This window comes from Ammodytes marinus, assembly GCF_949987685.1.
Source record: "Ammodytes marinus genome assembly, chromosome: 10".
Taxonomy (NCBI): Eukaryota; Metazoa; Chordata; class Actinopteri; order Uranoscopiformes; family Ammodytidae; genus Ammodytes; species Ammodytes marinus.
In genome coordinates, this window is record NC_137214.1 from 22,279,249 (window position 1) to 22,305,165 (window position 25,917).

At 39.4% G+C, this 25,917-nt stretch overlaps 1 protein-coding gene across 1 annotated transcript in view; it reads left to right on the top strand.

Annotated features, from left to right (window-relative positions):
- fstl5 (follistatin-like 5) overlaps positions 1 to 25,917 on the top strand; it is a gene marked incomplete at both ends in the record, with an annotated part of 148,075 nt that overhangs the window by 14,174 nt on the left and 107,984 nt on the right. Inside the window, one exon of the mRNA XM_080036085.1 lies at positions 10,035 to 10,065. Within this exon, the coding sequence (XP_079892211.1) occupies positions 10,035 to 10,065 (31 nt within the window). The remainder of the gene's footprint in view (positions 1 to 10,034; positions 10,066 to 25,917) is intronic.

Here is a 25,917-nt window from a genome sequence, read left to right on the forward strand (position 1 = left end):
CTTTAAGTCGAGTCATAGTGGTCTATGACCAAGAAATCAATGAATAAAAACACAGGAAGTTTAAAGCTCCTTAACTCCTGCCACCACAACTGTCAACACTACAATGCAACTGCCTATCCAGCCAGCTCCATGAGACATAAATAAATCATGCCCTTACATTCAATGCTAGCAAAAGACGTGCCCTATCAACACCATTTACAACTGGTTATTTTTATTTTGACATATTTTTATTAAATTATTAAAAATATGTTTCACTTATTTAGCCTATTTCTATTCTCCCTGTTTTCAGTTCAATTAGGCCTTTGTTTAAAGTCCAAAGTCATGGTGTTTTTAGAAAAAAACCTTGTTAAAAGTAAAATAAATGCATAATGTTCTTAAATCAATGATTAACTGTCTTTAATAATCGTGATAACACAATGTGATTACTCAAAATAATCATGATTATGATTTTTTCATAATTGAGCAGCCCTACCTTCTTCCATGGTTTAGATCAATTAGAAACAATTAAAGTATTAAACAGGTAGGCCTAGTCATTATTAGTATTTTGACTTCATATCTACAGGTTGTTTATTGTGATTTCATAAGCGTCAGTGAGCTCCATGGTAACGCAGTGATTGACAGGCTGACTGAAATGCTCTTGAGCTGGACAGAAACTCCCCTCTCCCAACCCAACACCCCTCTTAAAATACACAAACCGTTTGCCTTTACTGTCGCGACCCCAAAAAAAGTCGGTCGTGTACTGACCCCCCAAAGGCCCATTCTGAGCCAGGAAAAACCCTGCCTTACTGGTAGGGCGGGGTTTAGGCTGGACTGCGATAGCCGCCGCCAGAATGTGGGTTAAACTATCGCGTTGTGGAACAACTGTGGTGAAGCCAGCGGTCTCTCGTTTTTGCTGGGTCAAACCAGCCGCTTCTTTATTTATTCGCCCGGTGTTGTTGTGAGCACACAGACGGCTCGGTGCAAGTTGCAACTATAAAATACAGTGAGCAAACAGTGCTGGCTGCGGCAGCTACGCGACTAGTGGGACACAGTGTAACCAACTGATTAATTTATTGACGAGGAAAAACACCACACAATAAACATTGCTGTGCTCACATTTTCGCCAATACACAAGACTCGATGACTACACATGGCGGAAATGATTATTTCGACCAATCAAATGACGGCTCCGCCGTTTCGGCCCGCTTTCAGGCGGCTAGTACCCCTACGGAGGAGTACTGAGATCGGGAGCGGCTCAGAGCGGTTAGGTGCGCTTAAACCGTACCCTACCCAACTTTTGGCAAATGAAAAGCCAAACTACCCGGACCGAACCGCTCCGATCCGACCCGCTCTACTCGGTGGAAACGAGGCATTAGTAAATTGTGTTTATTGATGAATTTGTTAAGTCTAGCAGCAAATACTTTTTCTAAGATTTTTGAGAATTGAGGAAGCAGTGAAATAGGCCTGTAATTTGTGAAGTGGTGTTTGTCTCCAGTTTTTTACAGCGGTATGACTTTTGCAATTTTCATTTTTCTTGGGAATTTACCAGTTTTAACCCATTGATGACGGCTGCTGCGCGATGCCACATTGGCTCTCCTGCCTGATGCTGCGTCGCGCAGCATTATTACTTTATCTAATTTTCATGGCATTCCCAGCATAGAATGCACTGTCATTGGTTCAAATACACATGAGGTGGGTTTTGTTGATTTTTTTAAGACCACGTGACCAGCCAAAAGTTGTGTGGTTTGCCGAAAATCATGTCAATCAAAAAAATCAAAAAATAAAACAAAATAATAAAAAAAATACGCCAGCTATGTCGGCGACAGAACAGTTAGTGGCGTTTGGTGCGCAGAATCAAGGTCTACTATAGACTACTGACGAAAATCACACAACACATTGCATCTATTTATTAACAATATTTAATAATTTTCTAATTCATCTAATTTTGACGATTTTTAGAAATATTTGTTGGTTTGTAAGCACTAAGGGAGCATGTTTAAATAAAACCTGTGAACCTTAACTTTTAAATGTATTTTATTTCATGTTTCTATGTGCTACACAGGCTTAGATATTAAGGTTTTGGTAGACTTGACAATTCGTACAATTTTTTCAGAAAATCCTCAGGACATGCATCCTAGATTGCCATAGTCATCAATGGGTTAAATGATACATTACAGATGTGCGTTAATGGCTTCGAAATTCCGTGAATTACCTCTTTGACTATTCTCATATCAATGTCACTATAGTCAGTAGAAGTTTTATTTTTGCATTTATTGACAATCTCTATAATTTCACTCTCTTCCACTGCTGTTAGAAACATTGATTTTGGATTAATGTCTATGAAATCATTAATCCTGTCATCAGATCTCACAGGAACAGGTATTTTTTCAGCCAGTATTGGTCCAACATTTACAAAATATTGGTTGAAGCCATTTAGGCAAGGCAAGGCAAGGCAAGGCAAGGCAAGGCAAGGCAAGGCAAGGCAAGGCAAGGCAAGGCAAGGCAAGGCAAGGCAAGGCAAGGCAAGGCAAGGCAAGGCAAGTTTATTTATATAGCACAATTCAGACACAAGGCCACTCAAAGTGCTTTACAGGGGCAAGATTAGAATACATACAACACATTATAAAACATTTAAAAGCTAATAAAAGAAGCAAATAAAAAAAATAAAATAAAATAAAAAATGAAAACTCGATTTAAAAACATAATAAAAGAAGCAAATAAAATGAAAATTGCAGGTTAAAATGGAAACAAAAAAGTCTTCAGACTCGATTTAAAAGAACTGAGAGTTGCAGCAGACCTCAAGTTCTCTGGGAGTTTGTTCCAGATTGTTGGTGCATAATAACTAAAAGCTGCTTCTCCTTGTTTAGTCCTAACTCTAGGGACTGTAAGTAGACCTGTCCCAGACGACCTAAGGGCTCTGGACGGTTCATAACTTATCAGCATATCAGTAATGTATTTTGGCCCTAAACCATTTAGTGCTTTATAAACCAACATCAGTATTTTGAAATCAATTCTTTGAGTGACTGGAAGCCAGTGTAAAGACCTCAGAACTGGGGTAATGTGATCCACTTTTTTGGTCCTAGTGAGGACTCGAGCAGCAGCGTTCTGAATTAGCTGAAGCTGTCTGTTGGTTTTTTTTGGAAGGCCAGCAAGGACACTGTTACAGTAGTCAAGTCTACTAAAGATAAATGCATGGACAAGTTTTTCTAAATCTTGCTGAGACATAAGCCCTTTAATTCTTGATATGTTTTTTAGGTGGTAGTAGGCTGATTTATTAATTGATTTTATGTGTTTCTTGAAATTCAAGTCGGAGTCTACAACAACACCAAGATTTCTGGCTTGGGGTGTAGTTTCTAACATAATGGATGTAAGCTGTGCGCTGACTTTTAATTGTTCATCTTTGGCACCAAAGACAATTACTTCAGTTTTATCGTTGTTTAATTGAAGGAAATTTTGGCACATCCAATCATTGATTTGTTCAATGCACTTACTCAGTGCCTGTATCGGACTGTAGTCTCCTGGTGATATGGTTATGTAAATTTGTGTGTCGTCTGCATAATTATGGTAGCATAATTTGTTCTTATTCATAATCTGAGCTAGTGGGAGCATGTAGATGTTAAATAGAAGAGGGCCAAGAATGGAACCTTGGGGGACCCCGCATTCAATATTTGTCCGCTCAGATGTGAAATTGCCTATTGACACATAGTAGTCTCTATCCTTTAAGTAGGATTCAAACCAGCTTAGTACAGTTCCAGAAAGTCCAACACAGTTTGCTAGTCGATCTAGTAATATGCTGTGGTCAACTGTGTCAAAAGCGGCACTGAGATCCAGTAAAACTAAGACAGAACTTTTGCCACTGTCTGTGTTTAAATGGATGTCATTGAGGACCTTAAACTAGAGCAGTCTCAGTACTGTGGTGTTGTCGAAATCCTGACTGGAAGACATCAAAGCAGTTATTCATTGCTAAGTAGTTATTTAGCTGTTGATAAACAGCTTTTTCAATGATTTTACTTAAAAATGGTAGGTTAGATATGGGCCTATAATTTTTCATGAGTGATGTATCTAGATTGTTCTTTTTTAGGAGTGGCTTGATGACTGCTGTTTTCAGGGCCTGTGGGAATACACCTGTCTGAAGGGACATGTTGACAATTTGTAGAACATCTGAGGCCATACAGCTAAAAACAGTTTTAAAGAAGCCTGTGGGCAGAATGTCAAGGCAACAGGATGAGGAGTTCAGGTGTTGTATAATGTCCTCCAGGTTTTTGTGGTTTATAAGATAAAATTCTGTCATTGCATTTGAATTGATTTTAAGAGGGAACACATATGTTGAACTTGGTATTGATGCAGTGACAGCTTGTCTAATTTTGTGAATTTTCTCAGTAAAGAAGGAGGCAAATTCATTGCAGGCCCTCGTGGAAAGATGCTCAGACGCTACTGGCACAGGAGGGTTTGTTAATCTGTCGACAGTAGCAAACAGGGCACGTGCATTGTTGTTGTTTTTGGTGATGATGTCAGAAAAGAAAGAATGCCTTGCATTTCTCAGTTCTGAGTTAAACGTGCACAGTTTCTCTTTGAAGATGTCATAATGAACCTGGAGATTTGTTTTTCGCCACCTGCGTTCTGCTTTACGGCACTCTCTTCTTTCTATTCTGACCTGCGGGGCATTTCTCCAAGGAGATCTTTTCTTACCAGAGACAACCTTCATCTTAGTGGGCGCAATAGCATCTATAACACTTGTAAGTTTGCCGTTAAAGTTGTCTAAGAGCTCCTTAACTGAGTTACAGGGGAGGGGTGGTATCGAAGAAAATGCTTGAATGAATGTTTCACTGGTATTTTCTGTAATATACCGCTTTTTGATTACTTTTGATTGATCAATTGTGTGCACAGACATTGTACTCTCAAAAAATAAACAGGAATGGTCCGTGAGGGGACCCATATCTGCCACTGTTATGTCTGAAATGTTCGTTCCTCTGTAAATTATAAGGTCCAGCGTGTGCCCTTTGTTATGATTTGGTTTGTCAACATGCTGATTTAGTCCAAAGTTGTCAAGGACACAGCACAGTTCTTTCGCATCTCCGACGATTAATACACAGTCAAACTCAGTACATATTACAGACAGCAGTTCAGTAAGTTCATCAAAAAAGCTTGCATTGTATTGTGGTGGCCGGTAGATATTGATGAAAATAGCTCTAGAGGCTGAATTTAACTGTAGAGCCACATACTCAAATGAATCAAAATTTCCATAAGACATCTTTTTGCATTGTAGAGATTCTTTAAACAGAATAGCAACCCCCCCTCCTTTTTTATGCACTCTGGATTCACTCACAAAATTGTAATTTGCGGTGGCGGACTCTATGAGAACGGCTGAGCTGTTATCTTGGTCTAACCAAGTTTCAGTTAAAAACATAAAATTAATATTGTGCCTAGTAATAAGATCATTAATTAAAAATGTTTTACCTGCCAAGGATCTGATGTTTAATAAATCTAAATTTAGTGTGTTCGAAGCATTGTCAGCCCGATTTATTTCAGCACACTGTGGCTGAAGAGGAATGCTTATCAGATTTGATACATTTACAGGATATAAGAGTTTCCTGTTGCTTGAGATACACTTTGAGAAACAGGGCCCCAGCTTATCCTGTGAGTCGTAAGCGTTAACTATGTAGCCGCGGCCCGGCACATATCAACAAGTGCTGACATCATCAGTCTCCCTAGCCTGATGATGATGATGTCGCGGTGGGATCTGAGGGGGTATGCGTGGAGGGGTGGAGAGCCGGGCGCTGTGGCTTAGATTGGCGAGTTGAGGGGGACGTTGACTGCTGGGGGTACATATGATTTCCTTAAATCCCAGATCAGGAGAGGATGGAGAAAGGGTGGTTGTAGGAGAGAAACGAGGAGAGAGAGGTCGGCTTTGTGATGACCTGCGGGGTCCAGGGGAGACGGGGATGGGTGGAGCCCCCTCCTCTCTGCCCTGATATCTCTCCCGGTCTGAGCTGTCATCTGGGGCCGGCAGTTGTCCTTCGGCGCTGCTGCTACGCTGTGTTATCTTCTTCTCCTGGGCCTTGTCCTTGGCACGAACAGATTGGTGACGTAGGACGTACATCACGTTGGATGTGAATAGTTTGACTCCAACCTTATTTAGACAAAGTCCATCTGTCTTAAAAAGCTGCTTGCGGTTCCAGAAAATGTTAAAATTGTCAATAAAATGCACTGAGTGGTCAGGGCACGCAGTTGAAAGCCATGTGTTCAGTGCTAACAGTCTAGTGAATCGCTCAGGTCCTCTTCTGATTGGTGGCAGAGGACCACTGATAAACACCTCAGCATTCAGTGAGCTGACCGTGTTCAGGAGATTCTTAAAGTCCTGTTTCAACATTTCAGACTCTTGTTTTACAACATCATTTGACCCGATGTGCAGAATGATGTTCTTTACAGTTGTGTGAGCAGCTGCAATGTCCAGGATTCTTTTTTCTAAGTCAGATACCATATCATTTGGATAGCAGAGTACTTTGGTATCAACACTAAACATGCTTTTCATATCTCTAACAGTAAAGTCTCCAACAATCAGGTTTTCAGGCCCGGTCGTTAGCTTGGTTAGCCCGGTTGTTAGCTCTCTCTGTGGCTCTTGGCTTTTGGGCCTTACCTTGTTGTGTGCAGGTGCTATGCTATCTTGGTCATCAGAGGGAAATCCAGGGACTTGCATCAGTGGAGTAAACCGGTTCGACACTTGCACACTTGTTTGCTGTGGAAGTTTGTTGTTGTTACCTCTCTCCCTTGCAGTAATCAATTGCTGCGGCCTCCGAGGCGCGGGGGTTGAGGAGGCACCGTGCCTGAGTGATAACGCAGGCCAGCCATCCAGATCAGTCATCTCATGGTGCTCGGCCCTGCCGGTTATCCGTCCTCCCTGTTCCAATCTCTTTGGCCTTCCACCAAGACGATTCCAGGGAGGGTTATCACTAACCTGGACACGGCCCTTTTGTTTCTTCATAGCCTTGTCGGTGCTAGTTAGCTGTGCGTTAGCTCGATCTTGTCCACTGTTTAAAGTCACTGGTAGAGTGGTGTCGTTCCCACATAGTCCATTCACTTCAATGTTAATTTCTATTCAATTCATTTTTGTTTCCAGTGCTGTAATCCTCTGTAGGAGTGTTTGGTACTCCTCGTTTGATAAGGGAGGCATCTTGCTGCTAATTAGCTTTAGCTGAGCGCCTCGCTTCCAGTCACCACAGGCTTGTCCTGTTGTTAGGCCCCCCCTCACGTTCTATTGAGAAGGTCGTAAAAGTGTCCAAAAATGCCTGTAGTATCTATAAAAGTAAAAATAAATTACAGTCCCTTTGATTTGTATGTATCCAGGACCTGCTGCTAAATTTATTATCGAGGAAAAATAAGAATGTAAGCAAAAAGTGCAAGAGGAGGAGAGAGCAAGCAGAAAAGCGTCTGCACAGTAGGAAAGCATCATCCATATTATCAATAGTCATATCATTTTCAACAAACTCATGTGGATAATTAACTTGTCTAGAAGAATAAAATACACAGTATGAAGATTTTCTGAACAAATCCAGGAATTGGATAATATTCTATTTTCAGTTGGCAGTGAGGGACCACTGTTCATTATTGACAGTAGACCTGTTGCATAATGCATCTTTTCCATAAAACCACAGCTCTCCAGCTAATAGAAAGATATAATCGGAATCTCTATACCAGAACGAGAAGGATGAGCTATGTAGATTTCACTCTAGAGAAATCAAATATTAATGCCTCTTTCTTACGTATTCATGGAGGTGGAGAGCAGCTATACTCAGCACAGTACACCATCGTTTTCCACCACTGTTATCACCATGCATGCTCTAAATGCTACTGTTCTCATAGTGCACCTACTCTAGGGGTCATTGGTTATTTGCCATAAAAGGCTTATGAGAACATCCAATCTCAGAAAGAGAGAATGACATGAAAATGTTAAAGCCCTTGTAAACCCATATCCAAAAAATCATTCTAACCATGTTATTTGGGGAGTAAGTTGCACGATAGTAAGCATCTCAAAAGAATCGGGCATATTAATTAAATATATAGATATAAAATATATCCAAATTAAATAAGTTGCCATTTAAGTTTGATGAACTTTACAGAAATCAGTTTGAATGAGGCAGGCTTTCCTTTGGTTCTTATGACGCATTAAGTATTTTGAATTTGAACCAATCACAGCAGCTCTCTACCTGAACCTTCTATAAGCAATGACTTTTGTTTTGGAGACTGGTTGATATGGCCACACCCGCAAAGTCTGGTCAATTGGTCTAGAGTATAAAAAAGCAGTTTTTTTTAAACAAAGTTTTATATTGTTTATGAACATTTATTTTCAATCAGATTTAATATTTTAGTCCAGGTTTCCAGAGGCTTTTACAAAATTCAAAGGAAGCTGTTGTGCCTGAAAAATGTAAACTTTAAAGCAACAAGGAGATCCATGCTATGAAGTAGTGAAGTGGTGAGCGAAAAAAAAAACATTTGACGAACAAAAACACATCTATGGTAAACAGTTGCCATGTTTATCGTTGTGCATGTCAGTGGTGCAAGTGATCCCTTGATTTAATGGCAAATTAATGTTAGACTTATCAATGCATCATTAATTTCCATTCAACCAGGCCAAACTACACTGTGTCATTTATTGTGGTAAGATTGTAATCTTCAGGCCTCCTAATCATCACTCTTGAACATTTCTTCTTGAAGCTCCCATATTGTGCAAATGCACTTTTCCGATGTTTTTGAACAGAATTATGGGTCTACGGTGTGCCTACAGACTGCCAAAGTATCAAAAAAAAGAAAGCTCTCTCCTTTTCTCACTCTCCCCTTTTCTGAAACCCTCCACCTCTCCACCCAATATACTCCAGTCAGAATTCTCCCCGTTTCTGACGTCAAAAACTGGAAAGCCAGAAGCTTCCACTGCACAGTGCAGTCCACCCCCCTATTTCTTATTGGTCCACGGCCCCGAGATCCTCTCGAAAAATATTCCTTCACCCCCATGTTGTTTGCTTGTTGCTAAGCGACAAGATGCCTGTAGTACGGCAAAACATGACGAATGTTGCATAATCCACTCATTTATCTTAACCACAGCAGCCTCGTTTTTAATAACACAACGGATAGGAAGCTACTTGTGCTTTTTTTCAAACAGTGAAACTGAAATAAATGTTTTTATTGGTATTTTTGCCTGACTGGTGTATAGCTATAAGCTTTGGGACAAGCATTCAGCTTTTGCTCATAAAAACATATTTCTATTCCCCACACTAGTCTGGAAATGCCTCGTTTTAAATAGGACAATGGATTGGAAGGTATACTGAAGAAGTCTGACTTGGAAGATACATTTTTCACAGATTTTAGTGGTATTGTTAGCAGCTAGCTCCCGAGCTAGCTTCGCAGTAGCCACCATCTTTTGCAGCATTTTTATTGTGAACATGCCGTTTCCATTAGCGTGTGGCTGTCAGTGCATCTGTATGAACATAGTCTTTCATGTAGACAAGGATAGGTCATGTCAAACTGTTCAAAGTGCGTTACTAGCACTAGACTTGGTTCTTCTCATGGGTAGGCTAAACCTAGCTGTGCTAACAGGCTATACGTCATCATTGTTTACAATCAGACAGAGGGCGAGGCGTATCTGGCTTCGCTTCCGGACAGGGGGCGGGGGGAGCTCAAAGATTATATATTTACGAGGGGAGCTGCAGCTCTTTTTAAAAAATAGGCCATTGTGAGATTAGCTGAACATCAGCATAGAACAATAAATTATCTGAAAGTTTTTTTTCAGCAAACAATTAAAGAAAAACGTATTAGGGACCACTAAGACCATATAATATGGTGTATAATAGAACCGAAAAGTGTATAATATGGGAGCTTTAATTGAACACTAAGCCATTTGCAATGAGAGTTGCTAAATGTATTAGGTGGGTCTGTACATTTTCCATGGATTTCACTCATTCAGCTAAATGGAAACAGCCTTCTTTCATGTTGTTGATGCTGTGATCTGGTATATTGTAACTGTTAATCTCTTCTGCCTTTTCTGTTTGTTCTTGTTTGTGCAGGATGGGATCCCTGAGAGCTTGAGGATAAAGGGTGAGTTTCCATTTCTCAATCCTTCCTCTTTGCTTGCACGCAATGTATACAACCAGCATTGTACTGTACATCATGTAGGCATGTTAGGTGTCTGTTTCTTGTCTGATGGAGGAAACAACATGACTTAAGCACAACTGCTGTGGGATCTTATAGACTACCCATGGTATAAATGATGTATGTATTTGATTATAGCTATAAAAACATTAAATACAGAAAAAAAATAAGTTGAACAGTAGGAACCCCATTTAGGTGCACAGTGCTTTCATATTTCAACCAGTTTTTTTCTCTCAACATGAAGATCTCACCAGATAATCACCCAACTACATTCACATAAACATAAAGCAAGTTTCCTTCTGGGGAATTCCCCAGTCACTGTCGCATGTGGACGAATGATCGGTTGTAGGGACATTGTTTCATGCCTGAGTAATACTTTGTATTGTATTATGTATAAGTCATGACCAAGCTTGTACAGATGGTGGAAAACATTGCAGCGGTCCAAACAACCTAACACGTCCACATCAATATCATATTGTATAGGATAATCCTCAATTATGCATTCAGCAATTATTGTATGTGTGAAGAAATAGCGGTGGCAAATGTCTCTTCAAATTCAGTATAGCTACTGGTCCACAGGGGCATGAAACAAGTCCCACGTGAAAAATGTTTTTTACATTGAAGCTTTGAAGGATATACTGTATGTGTTGCTTATATCAGTTCATATCTGCAGTGTGGTTTCAAGGAATATATACACTTTATACTTGGTTGAAGGTTTTGATCTTCGCTGCATCTTTGTAAGCAGCAGCAGTAGTACTGTAGGTCGATTTTGCTCTACTGTGAATTCATATCTTATTTGAAGCCAGGTTTGAATACGTTTAGTAGAATGAACAAAAGTTACTTATGATGTGTTCAATGCATGAAAAGTGAAATATTTTCCCACTACAAGTTATGATATATGGATTTGCCCTGAAAAAAACTATTAGTTGCAGTAGTAGTTGGCACCATTATCAGTTTCCTTTTAGCAGGGGGCTAGAGGGCTATGGCGATACGTTAATGCACCATGGTCCTTTTGCTGTCTGACAGACGCATCTCATCTGTCAACCTGTCACCTTTCGAACATCTTCTGTCTCCTCTAAACAAGAGTCAATGTCAGGCAAAAGGTGGTCCTGCGGCCCAACATGTCTGCCACTAAGTGTTTGAAAGGGTCGCTAACTGGACGTCTCCCCATTTTTCTTCACTGGGGAAGGTCGAAGCAGTAATTGTAGAGGGTGCATTAGCATAAAGGGCGGGCCCATCTGTCTGCTGTGATTCACTTTAATGCGCTATGTTCTGTAAGCCGAGAGGGTAGATCTCTCTTTGGCTAGTTTTCAGCAAACTCATTTCCAGCCCTGATAACGAGAAGGAAAGCCAACTGTAGATAAAATCATAAATAATTCAAGCATCAACCCATACATTGGAGGCCTCTCATTATTACCCAACTGGGGTCAATTTAGCATTAAAACTTCAATTTTACAAGCCGCGTCAACATCTACATTTTGAATGGACATTAGGCAAACCAAAATGAGAGGAGACACAGGAGGATCTTACTGTGACCGAGTTAATATTGGCAAATGCATTTTTTATAGTTCTGGGCTTCCTTATGTCCACGACGTAAGTGAATATCACAATGTATTGGTCAGATTCCCGCTCAGCCTTGTTCTATATGCATGCATTGCATATGTATTTGAATGTGTTCAATTGTCTGAGACTGTACTACTGTATTCCTTGCCCTGTGAAAGACTGGTGACATGTACAAGGAGTACTTGCCCAATCCTTCACCTAATGTAAATGTGTGCTGCAACCAGGGGCGTAGCACCAAATCCTGGGCCCCTATACAAAAAGTCCTAATGGGCCCCCTGAAAGGCGGTCTTACAATACACATGGCTCTCTGAGCCAGACAACTCCACAATACATTTATTTGAGGAATGACCAAATCATTACTTTTACCGGTGTTTCCCCCAGAAAATGTCTTAGTCAAGGTGGTCACTGGCCAGGGTCACAGGAGGCGAAAATGTTGGGGGTATTTTGCTCAAAGATGCCAATGCGCACTATAGAAATAAACAACTGTTTATTTGAATACAAAAATACAACAGACACTGACCTTACAGTTGTGCAATTTTGTTTGCTATGTGCAGGTAAAATTTTACGGACAGTACAAAACACAATTAAAGAAAACTTCTACTGTTTTGGTGCAATGCTATGCAGACACACTACATACAAATAATAGACCATACCCTTGTGTATGCACAACAAGTGCAAATTCAACTTTTTAAAGTTCCTTTATGGATGGGGGGCTGTGATTATTGTGGACAATAGGCCTACTGTGATGCGATAGCCTATAATTCATTAATGGTTATTATTAGCCTACTTGCTTGATTTATTTTTAAATACAAAGGTTATTTGTCGTTTTGGAACATGTCTTTCCCAATTTAAAACATAAAAATAAAGCAGCATTGAACATTCAGAAAATCTTGTTGGCCTACACTAGCATGCTGTTCTACAAATAACTCAATAGTTGAAATAATAAATACAATGTGTTTTCCCCTTAAAATGTCTAAATGCATTTCAAAGACAGTAACAGTGTGGCACTTCTTTAAACTTAGTGAAACTTTCAGGGGCCATCACTCTCATGTATTTATCAGACTTTTCTCTGCACTTTCTGAGCTGATAGATAGGTTGTGTTGCCACAGTGATGTGGAGTCTTAAACTGTTCTAGCTTTGTCAGCACTTATATCTGTACAGCTAAATATCCCCATAGAAACATCGCTGCGTTTATTTTCGCCACCAGTTCAATTCAATGTCGGCTTGCTCCTGCTTTCTCTCCCGCACACATGCCTTAGTCATGCCCCTGATCTCCTTGCAAGGGTCAGGGGCCTATCATGAGCCAGTCAATTTTTTTTTGGAATGGCATTGTTCAGGGCCTTCGAAGATCGGGGCCCCACATTCAGCTTAAAAAAAAATAAAAAATTCTGATGGGCCCCCCTCTGCCTTGGGCCCCCCCCGTGACTGTCACACTTTCCCCCGCAGTCCGTCGGCCCTGGCTGCAACCATTAACCGGATAAGCAGTTGAGAAAATGGATGGATAGATTTAAAAGTGGGTATAGTGTGGATGAGACAACAAAAACATAATTAAAGAACAAGGGAATATAGCACTGTATAAACTCTTAACTGAATGTCAGCACAAAGAGACAAAGATAGAAAAATATCAGCCGTTTTCCAGGATGCTCTGTAATTGATAGTCCCAGAACAAGCTTATGCCACTAAATGAGCTTGTTATGCAGGCTGCAGCAAAATGCAATTTAATGGATTAAATAGACTGATTTAGTCACATGAAATACCCGATCGAACTTTTTGAGATAATCTTACCTTCCTCATTAGATGCAACAAGTGTCAGCGGTGGCAACACTGTTGATTTGTGCTGGCATGGTGTGCAATGAGAGACTAATATTACTGCTGGTGTTTACAGACTATGTTCAGTGAAGCAAACCCTGTTATTTTAACAAATTACAAATGTGCTCATGTTCTGTTAATATCAGGTTAGAGAAGCTTTTCCAGAATGTAAGAAAACATTGTTTAATCCAGATTCCTCATTATTAGGGTTGTTACACTTCCTGAACATTCACACAGGTATTTCAGACCGAAACTCCAAGAACATTTAAAATTATTATACAACAACAGTCTGCCATTCCTACGTTCTTAACAACATGATAGAAATTAATAAATGTTAAGCTCATATTAAAAAAAGTTTTTTTCTATTAAATAATTTTTTTCTATTCATCCTTACAGTTATGGTGGAGAGTGGTAAACCCCTTAAAATGGCACAAAGTGCATTTGTAGACACACTAAATAGTCTGCGTTGGAGATATCCAAAGTATGCTGCCAAAGAATACACAACGTGACACTAGATCCTCATTTGTTGTTTTACATTGGAACTTTAGTAGGAGGATATAATTTACTTGACTTGGTTATGAAAACAACCAATTTGATTTGAATAAATCTTCAGTAAAACTACAATTATCTTTTGTCAATATCCCTGAAACGATTGGTTGCCATCTTTTTAAACATTATTTTGATGTCAATACTTTTTAGCAACTCTGTTGGAGGGCTTGAGTTTGTTGTTTTGCTGCAGTTCCGAAGAGAAAATAGTCCCACATTTTGAGATTTTTCAGTATTGGCACAAGATCTATCAACCAGTTTAAGTTTACTGGGTCAGAATCAGCCCAAGTCATTGATACTCAGTCCTAGTTAACATCACAAAATAAAGCTCTCTCTGTCTGTATGTCTGTCCCTTACTCTCTTTACTGCACTCAGTCACCCAAGCGCCATTACTAAAACAAGTGAGTCGCAGTAGGAAATGGGCTTGTCCTTTGATATGAAAGGCAAAAACTGCCTGACTGACATTTTTTTCCTGCTCTGTGATAGGCTGTTTTAGGTAGGCTACATCCAGAGCCGTTGAAGGACAACAGAGACTTACGACACTGGCTATATCAATATTGAGTATTATTGTCCAAAGTTTGTAACCATTATCAATGTGATATTTTTCAGGATCAATGATCATGATCGTTTTATCGACCAGCATCAGCCTTTCAGGTTTGAACTCAATACAAGATAAAACATCTTGTTTTTTTGCCGGTCACAAACGTTTATGTTCCCCTAATCTATGTCATCTCCAATTTTTCTTTTACTGACATGACATGTTCATTTGTATGCATAACAGCAGCCTTACCCCCACCAGACCCAAGCCCATAGCAGAAGTACATTTGAATAATTCAGAGGCAGCAAACACTAAGCTCTAAATTGTATATTAATTCTAAAATTACACACAACCCCCTGGGCCTGGGTTACACTTTTAATAAGATGTCACAGCTGTACAGAGGAGCAGTGACTGGAGCGTTACTCTGCTCTTTTTTCCTGACAGAAGTATTGGACGACTCCCTGTTGTTCAATCTAACCTTTCGCTGTTTTGCCACAATTTGATTTGCAACAGCTTTTATACAGTAACTCTTAATACATTTACTGAAGTTTCATGGAGTGTGTATTATTTTTCTGAGCAGGGAGAAAAGTATCTTTCTTAAAGAGGATGTGGGACTGCACTGCACCATCTGCTTATAAGCACCACTGACAGGCTTAGATCAGTTGCTGGTTTAAAATAAAAGCCTATAGGATTTTCTTTTTGAATTCCCACAGGACTTTGAGCCTAGCTTTACTGGCCACTTATGCTCCTTGACCTACTAAGGCATAAGAGGACAGCTGTGTCTGGCCTAAATACTGTATGGTTCGACTGTTTCTTCCTCAGGGAAAAACACAGCTATACCTTTCATGGTCACATTGCACTTCAGAGGGCATCGGGCTGTGTTTGCACTGCAGGTCTTCACACCCAGTATTCAATTGATTTTGAGTGAAAGTTTTTTGTCATTCCTCTCAGCCCTAGCTACCGGTTAAATTAACTATCCAAGTTTTGTACTTAGTGATGATTTTAATAGGGTTAAAATTGTTGGAAGAACTATTCCAAAGCCCTTGGTGTGTACCCTAAATTAGCTTGATTTTTGAATAGTCCTTACATCAGTGTTTTCTGGATGAATTATAATCATAGATAGTATATACAATTATAATATATAAGATAATATGATAATATTATCATTAAAAAGTGGAGAACCAGACAAAGAGACCTAGGCCACAGGAGATGAGACTCTTGTTCCAACAAGAGGGGGTACCTCTGTTATTTGGAACTGGCTCGGTTTTAAATCAAGTTTGTTCCATGTCTTGATTACAAAAGGTAGAAACATGAGCATCCTGTTCCATCATTTAAAAAACATGCATACCCTTGAATACGAAGAGGCAAACGGGGCTAACATTTTTTTGCACAAGTAAGACCAGCAGTGCCAGCGGAGCTCATCCCAAAACTACACAGGTGTCACTGTGTACAATGTCACAAAACATAGTTTACTGCTAAACCTTATTACATCAACTGTTTCCTGCAGAGAGTTAGACTTCTTATGATCTGCAATCAGTGAGAATTAATACTTCAAATAGTTTCTTAAAATGCAGACTAAAATAGATCAATCTGCTGCTCTGACTTCTGGATACAAATTTAAAACAGCAATATAGCTGTTTGACTGCCTTTGCTCCCTAGTTTAAAGAGAGTTTGCGGGTTTGTGTAACATTTGATATTTTTGCCAGTAAACATTAAACAGTCACTGATTGACAGTCCTAGGCCATAAGAATAATATTAATGAGCCATACCATAGTAAACGGTTATGGAATGTCATTTATTATGAGGTCTTTGAATTGCTTAATGAACTTGCAAAGAACGTTAAGCTGCTCATATGAAATGTAATGTATAATGCCCACAAGGGTAAAAAGGAGAGTGATAGGTTTCATGGCGATCATTAGTACTGTCAAAGGAAGCATAACTTGCAGCACACTTAGCAAGATCAACAATATTACTAACAACACTTATCTTCAGTGTATGAATGACTCCCATGATGTTGATACCTATCATTTCTGGCAAACCAAATCCTGAATATGTAGAATTAGATGGAGCGAGTCAAATCTAATTGAGATTCATCAATAATGCTTAGTGAACTACATGAACCCCAGGTACTTCCAGTGGGTAATGATGAAGGCTTGGCAATAACAGTGCTTTTTGCCCCACCTGGAGGTCAACACAGTAATCATAGGAAGTACAATTATCTTGAAGGATGGTTCTAGCTCTCAGCCAAGATTAATCAATTTTGTGTAAGGCACTTTTATTCTGAATAGAGGGCTGTGTCAGTGTCTAAACATGAAATAACTTCATACAAGATCCATTAAGCCCACTCACATACTCATTTGATATGTTCTTCTGTCCATTATGTGCAACATGAAAGTGGTTTAAGTTTTGTGGCTGGCAATTTATGAATACATTCTTAAATATTTTTGAGAGCATGAAATTAATCATCTCATAGCGGGGACAGCAGTTGTAATATTGAAGGCATTTGACAAGCACGAGTGGACCGTATGAGTGAAAACTGCTGAGGTCTTGGTGTCTCTAACACACTCTGATTCCAGTTTATCTTTCAAAACCTTTTTGTTTTGTTGCGCTGTTAGTATCAATGTTGGACCTGTGAGGAATCAATTTAACTGACGCAAGACTCTTTTCTTGTTGTATAGTCTTGTTCACAGCAGGGAGGTTGCTTATCACTGCAGTTAGGGAGAATTTTTAGTTTTGTTTTTCATCATGGTAAAACTCTTTTGCTGTTGTTTTTTGTCAGACAGGCGCAGGATGTGCCTTGATCTCTTCACTATTCAGTACATACCCTATTCATGTGCGACTCTAGATTTTATTTTTTTGCCCTTTGAAAATGGCCCCTTGAGTTTAAACGGTATTACATCTTGAATTATATGAGCCTTGATCCCTCTCTTAAGCTTTTCATATAGCAACATGAACCGTACGAGTTTCCTTAGAAAATAAAATACATTTGGAATAGATTATAAAAGCCTTGATTGTATGTTCTATTGGTTGTACCAAAAGTACAACAGGAATTACACCAAATTAAATTTTTTAATGTAGTCTTAAGTCTGCGTTTCTACCTTATACTTACACTTATCCTAACTTAATCTGTGGACAAAGACAGGGTGTTACATAAATCAGAATACTGTCTGTCCCCTATTTTGACACAGATTTAATGTTCTGATTTCACCAGAGGCCTAACTTGTATTATTCCTCCATTCTAACCTAAATAATATCTTTAAAAAGTATTATCATTCTTTCAAGTATCCTCACTATTGAGCGATTCATGATCCTTGTATCTTTGTATATCTGATCCCTCAAGACAAAGATACAGCAAAACACATTAAAACTGTTATTTTAAAACCACCACCACAAAAAGGAAGCATACCCAAATCAGATATGGAAAAAGAAACTGCTCAGTTCTCTGCTGTTTGCCAACCAACCAGACAGCTTGCTGTAAACTGAAGTAGTAATGGCAGTGGCGTTGGGTGCTTACAATTAGTCTGCTATCTCTGATTGGGCTTGTTGGTGGAAATGCTCATGAGTGCTGCATCCCGATGTGGACAAAATGAGACGGGAGCTAGGCCCACATTCATTAAGCGAGGGAATGAAATAGGACGCAAAGTTGCCAAGTGGCTGCCAGGTGCTCTCATTCACTCTCCAGCACATGCACTCAGCCATAGACCAGCACACATACATAATGTAAGAGGGTGGAAGAACACATTTCTTCTAGGGCAGTTTTTTTTATTTTGTATTCCTCTTTATAATCACTCCAGTCTTTCAAAATGTTAGTTATGTAACCTCCACGTAGGCATGGCAAAATGGAATACATGTAAATATTGTAACATCTGCTGATCACATGTAAGTGTTGAATTCACTACATTTCACAACAGTGTATTTTACAACCTGAAAGGAAAAGGTAACAAGTATAGTAACTAGAAAATAAATTATTAATAAAAAAACATTTCAACCCCTGTAAGTGATGGTCTGTGTAGGTTTAAAAATTAAAAACCTACTAACAGTATCTCAACAGTGCTGGTAACTAGTTAAAGGCAAAGTAGTCTCAGTTGTCAATCATTACATGATCTTAACATTTGAATTCTATTTAAGGTGTGTTATTGTTTTGCTTTTGATTGGTTGTTTGATAGCTATTTTCTTTGTAGCCTTCCTTGCTATTTGCAACTAAGTTGGTCAAATAATAGCCTCTTTTTGTAAAGGAAACCATGTCTGAATATCTGCTTTTTGCAATGCTTTCCAGTGAAATATTTGCAATGGGTTGAGACTTGGAAGTTATCTTTGAAACATATTGATGTCCACACATAAAAAAAAATTGGCGTATGTTAGCCACACATGCACAAGAAAATAAGTATAGAAGCATCAGAAATGACAGTTTAGAGAGTAATGGGTTTTATGTATGTGCAGCAACAACAACGTGTTTGAATAGATAACAGAACTTTATTTCTGCATAAATCCAAAACCTTGTGGGGGAAACAAGATTTGATGTTCTTATTCTTTTTCCTTATAGATCAGTATCAAAGGAGCCTAATTAATGTGCTGTGATTCAAAGTTGTGAAATCAATAAAATATGTAAATATTAGGCACTGTAGAGGACAGCCATTGTGGGGCTATTCATATCTTTATGAACTTTGGCAAATATTCCACATGCAGTTTTAATTTGAAATTACAGTACTCTGCAAAGTAGTTCGTGAAGAATATGTCAGACTGCAAATTGGACGTGATTTGGTTGTTTCGTATGTTGTAATTTACGGTATGTTGATAGAGATGTTCAGTGCCCTGTTTAAAAATGTGATACATCTAACACTTTTCTATCGTGCGTGATAATTTGAGGCAGACAAGTATTTTGTCCTGCTTCTCCTGGCAGCACGTAGTGGCTTTGACCTATGCACCACACAGTAGCCACTTTTATTGTTAAAGAAGAAATTACATTTCACTGTTGAGCCATCGCATGTAGGAGGTAAATATCTTAAATGTGAATGCAAATGCTGTCTTCTTACCTTGATGGTAACATTTTTATAGTTAAAAAGCAATACATAATTGTAGGCTGGCTATGTTTCAGATCGGTATGTTGCAGGGCTCAGCTTTGATTAAAAAAGAATAGGCCTTTCCATTAATGTATGATACCAAGGATACCTCCGTTCATGTAGAGTTAGACAAGATCCAATTAATTTAACAAAATTAAAATGGCATTAGAAAAATCAGGGACACAACTAAACTTGCTATGGTCCAATCATAAGAAACCTGGTGACATGGGGAGTTATTTTTGACAAAAAAAGCTTGAACTTACTAAATCTAAGAAATGACATGCAGTTTTATTTTTTTAAGACTTACCTTGTGCATTGCATTCAAGAGGAAGGACCATGTAGCGGATTCATTGAGGCGGAAAGGAAAGTCATTAATATTTTAAAACATAGTGGATCATTCGGCTCTGAAGGGGTTGAGAAAAGCTCTTATGCCTTAAATAGCTTCTCATAAAATTTTCACAAGTTGTTTATGCCACCAGGAGTAAAAGTGTTGTCACATTGTGGCAATTAGCAAGCAGCTGGTGAGAGGAAAGGTATTTCAGCAGGTGATAACACACCACCTATGAAACATTTCTAATGGATACAGGTCTTTCAACAAGTCTTAACCTCAGGGCGAGAGAGAAACAAGTATTTGGTGTGACATGCGTAAAGTTGTAAGCTAAACCTGGCAGCTATCCTGACACTCATTATCACCAGACAACAGATTTTAACCAAATGAGAATCTCTGCCGTGAACACCTGCGGTGAGGTTGCTGCACGTCTGTGTGTGATACAGTTATAATTATACACGTTTAAACTTGTATGAATAGAAGAAACTTAATGTGTGCAAACTTTCTATTAGACAGAGGAGCTCTGCAGTTTTACGTGTAGTGGTGACTGCAGATTTTGAGTCAAGTAGCCTTTTAAAGTAAAATGTGTTTCCATACTACCTTTTCAAAATGCTGCAGGCAAAACTAAACCAATACTTGTTCCCCTATTGCAAGTCTACAATACAATCTACACAGTTGCAAGTACTTACAACTCAAGCTGGCTGACAGTAAATCGTGCTTGGGCCATTAAACTGCTCTCTCCAGAAGTATGTCACAAATAATTTATCGTCAACAAATTGGTGACATTCAGGAGCTTGCTGTTCGTAAGACACTGCTAATGGTCACACTTTAATTCAGTCATTGTGGTAGAAAGTCCTGCATGACGGCGGATTAAATGATGTCAGATATTTAACTATGAATACATTAAACCTGTTGTTTGCATGGCAACAGGTTGGGCTAAAAATTATCTTAAAGGCCTACTTCAGCGGTTTGAATATGAAGGTGTATTGAATTCTGAGATCCTATGTAGTATAAATGTGCGAAAAAAATTGAAATCGGTTCATCCTAGCCTGAGAAAAGGCAGAAAGAGTGTTTTTTTAACCCTATATTTCTCTTTCTCGTGACATCACAGAAAGAGAAATATAGGGTTAAAAAAAACGTACTTTGTAAATATTACTGTGATGTCTTTTACTGTGACATCACAGTAATATTTACAAAGTACGTTTTTTTTAACCCTATATTTTTCGCACATTTATACTACATAGGATCTCAGAAGTCAATACACCTTCATATTCAAACCGGTGAAGTAGGCCTTTAACTGCTGCTTCTATAATAATAATAATAATAATAATTGCTTGGATTTATATAGCGCCTTTCATGATACTCAAAGCGCTTTACAGGGTTCCAGACAATTCGTTCACACACAGTCATACCGGTGGTGGTAAACTACCATAGTAGCCACAGCTGCCCTGGGGCAGACTGACAGAAGCGAGGCTGCCATTCAGCGCCATCGGCCCCTCCGACCACCACCTCAAACATACAGCAGTCATACACATTCACACGAGGCAAGGTGGGTGAAGTGTCTTGCCCAGGGACACAACGACCATGACACAAGTGGCCGGGCTGGGATCGAACCGCCAACCCTAGGATCATTGGCCAACCAGCTTAACCACCTGAGCCACAGTCGCCCAATAGATGTACGTCTGCTGCTGAGACTTTATCCAGCAAAGTGTCAGCTGGTGTGAGGGAGTGTGACATTGTTTATGTGCCATGTAAAGTGTTAGCATTGTTTAAGTAGTTGTTTATACTGATTTGCATCCCCTTGTTCTCGTTCATGGGCCTTGTGGGCCAGCTAAGCTTGGTGCACCGAGTGAGCTCAGAGCTTCTGACTGTTGTTTACCACACTCTGCTCTCTCCCTTAGGACTCTGAGCTGTTGTAATGGAAAACATCAGATGGGTACCAGGCGAACATTTGGAGTTCAAGAGTAGAAAAAGCCGCGCCAAAAATAGGAAATGCAGTATAGCTTGTTGAAAAAGAGATATGTGTTGAAAAAGAGCGTATGTGTTTCAAAACAGTGGGACATATTGCTTAAGTGGTTGTGAGCATTTAGATTCAGCATGAGCTGCAGAGATGTGAAGGCAGCTCCAATGGCTTTCAAAAAAGCAGGTTGTTGCATGTCTATGGAGGGAAGTTTTACATTATACTGCTATGAATTTTCTTTGTCAGACTTTGTCAGCGAGGCTTTGATCCATCGGCAATGACCATCTGATCATGTCGGCCATGTCCAAGTACATCTGTTATCCTTTCACACAGTTCTCAGCTCGTTATGCATGCATTGAAGGATGATGCCCTTCAAATGGTGCCCACTGAAGTCATTTATGTCAGGACCTTGGTGTATCCTACATGCTCTGACTAAAGGTTAACATTTTATCTGCACAGGGAAATTGTTCTGCCTGCTTTATTCCGGCCTGCTATTATGTCCTTATGTTTTGTGTCTTTTTTTCTCTTAATTTACATAATATAGGCGATTGCCTGGCTTCAGTGTTGTATAAATCAATGTCAAGCGTATGCCATTTCTTATAATTATAATAAGCCATATCATTATAATAAACCCAACAATTACACTCAAAACAAGCATCTGCTGTGCTGACATTTACTTGATCAATACCCAAATTACATTTCCTCCCCCCCCCCGACCATGATTGCTCCTCCTTGTAGGTGTTTACACAGGTACAACATTTATATAACAAGCCTTAGAGGTGTGGACATTTCTCGATCATGAGTTGCATTGTGATGCGGACGTGCGAGATTCTGCATCGATGCAGAGACATGGCATTATCGTGAGTTTGCTGCTAAAACAAAACAATAGACCAACGTACTAACATTGATTATTTTATCTCGGTTGAAGGGAAAATAAAGTTAAGTTAAGACCAGAAGCAACGGCACTTTCTCACACTAATGTATTTTGCATAAACGGCTTATGCTGGGCTTACACTACACAACTTTTCACGCGATTTGACAGTCGCAGACAATCTTCCAATGTCGGACTGAAATCACAGAAGTCGTGCTGGAGTTGTGGCGCGCGCGCATAATCTCAGTCGTTTGGTGTAAAGTGGTCATCCGAACCGATTTCAGCCAGTCTTCTTCCCGTCTTGACGTTCCGACATTATCAAACGTGTTTGATATTATCGTTAGCCTTGAGGGTTTGGCTCAAGCGAAATGACGTTAACACTGTCACACTCTCGCATGTACCAAGCACGACGCAGGAGGAGCGGCATTAGTCGCGACCTGTGTCCGCCTGTGCAGGTACTTATTTCGGACACTTTTTCCTTGAAGCCTCGGCGGGAGAACCAGGCTGACAGCCGCACAACCTTAACACTTTACTGTCAAATACAGGGTTAGGAGTTAAAGTTATCGGGGGACGAGATCAGCAAATAAAGATGGTCAAATAACTAAAGGAAGTCCCCCTCTCGGAATATTGAATTAACCTTTTTTTAATTAAATAATCACTATCGCGTTTGCGGAAATAATATTAATCTCAAAAGGAATGTAGTTGTAGTCTTGCAATATGAGACCCCCTGTCTTTTCAAAATCTCACTCTGTGATAGGGCCCGACTGATTTATCGGCCGGCCGATTGTATCGGCCGATTATCGCATATTTCGGAATTATCGGCTTCGGCCGATTTTTGCCGATTTTTTTTTTCAATACAGCAATACATTTCACACAATCATGTGTGAAATGTATTGCTGGCCTGGAGGTAGCCTATTTACAGCAGCAGCAGGTGTGTTGTAATACATTGGATTAATTTACACTTGACAGTTCCCCCTGCAACCAATAGCAGAGGCATTGGTCATCGCTTGACTGTTAATAATAATAATTGATAGAATTTATATGGTGTTTTTTTTGGAGGTCATTCAAAGACACTTTACATCATAGAGAATCATACATGTAGAAAAAGAAAACAAAATACAGAAACAATTGAAATAAGGTTTGAATTGGAGTCAGGTGTCATTATGCTTCCTTAAAGAGGTGAGTTTTGAGTTGACTTTTGAATGAGTTTATTGAGTCTGAGATTATGATGTTTGGGGGGAGTGAGTTCCAGAGGGTTGGGTGCAGTAAGATAAAATGCATAATGTCTAAATTTAGACATATTTGTTACACTTAATTTTTTTAGACAATGCGTATTGCAATAAAGAAAAAGTTCCTGTACATATTTTCAACAGTAAAAGGTATATATATATTTAAGGGTTCAAAAAAGTTAATTTTTTCTATATATATTTTGGTGTTTTTTTTTTGTTTTTGGGACGATTTGATCGTAATCATAATTTTTCTCTGAAAATAATCGGCATCGGCACTCCAAAATCAATATCGGTCGGGCCCTACTCTGTGACTGAAAACTAATGACTAGTTGTCTTCAGGTGTGAGTTGATAGACTTTAGATGTAAGAGGGTTTCAGTCTTCAGTCTTTTCAAAGTCTTTTAAAAGTCCTCTAGTGTAAGCCCAGCATTAAAGTTATTCTTTACTACTTTTTATACTAACAGCGTATTCCCTGAATTAGCAGTCATTTGCACTGTGGGGTAAAATAGAATATTATAGGATCCAACACATTCCAGATGTATCGAAAAACGTTTTGCAATCGAATAGTTGACTGGTGAATCATAATTAAATCGTGAGGACAGTGAAGATTCACACCTCAATCGAGCTTCAGGTTCACATTGAACACTGAGCATCATGTATTTCTGTCCATGCTCTGAGAAAGTAATACGTCATCAATAAATGAATGGCTCGGCACAATCCCTCATTAGTCTCAGATGTCAGCTGATGACCAGACTGTTGGATGTGCATACTAATAACAAATGACTGTGCCCTTCGCTGACCCTGCTGGTGGCAGAGGATGCCTGGCTGCACTACACAAATTCACTAAATAATCATTATGCCAAGGCACCGCAGGGATTTAATAAACTAGCAAATTGACTGGCTCCAATCAGGTCACAGTGTACACACTTGTATCTCCTCTAAATCCACTGTGATGGCAGGGGGATAATGCAGTACTGTGTGTGGGGAGATGTTAGGGATTTGAATGAGGCTTAACACTCTTAAGTCAGTTTGTTAATGCCATCTACTTGATAGAATTATCTCTTTCAATTTAAAGCCACTTGTTTTTAAATAGTGATATTTCAGGATTTCCTATTGAGATTTATTTTCTCTGTGATGTACAAGAAGCTTTGAAATGTGTTTTTTTTGTTATCGTTAGGCTTTGATGTTTAAACATGGGATTATAATAACATTGATTTAAAAAAAAAACAATAACCCTGCATACAAAAAATAATGCATGTGTAAAGTAAGAAGAGGTTAACAATTTGGAATTTAAGGCAGACAGTGATACTGACTTAACGGTACTTTGAAATGCTAAGTAATTAACCTAGGCATAACTATGAACTCTGGGTGCCCATTAGTGTCTTGTAAGAGTTTATATTTTTAGGGGACCATTCTGCCTTAAAGCCAAATGCATCATATATTTTAATTAAAGCTGGGGTATATGATTTCTGATTGGTCAAAGTTAACATGAGCTGACACTTAGACCAATCAGAGCGAGGCTCCGATTCTCTGTTCTTATTGGCTGTTGGGACTGTCCATTCACTTTGGCACGACTTTGTTGGTGTAGACCAGGGCTATTCAATAGGCGGCCCCCGGGCCGGATCTGGCCCACGAAGGAATATTTACTGGCCCCCACCTTGACTACAGACCGACCCAAAAAAGTGCTGCACAATTAATGTACTAGCACGCGCAATGTGTGCTTGTGCATGGTCATAAATTGCGCGAAAGGCCGCGATCTGCAGTAAATAAATGTGCACGTGTGTCTCCAAGCGTTTCTCTATCAGCTGCTCTGTGTATGCGGCTTTGCGCACGCGACTACGGCATGTACGCAGGAGAGTTAAACGAGCAGAAGCAAACCGACATTTAACTGGTGGC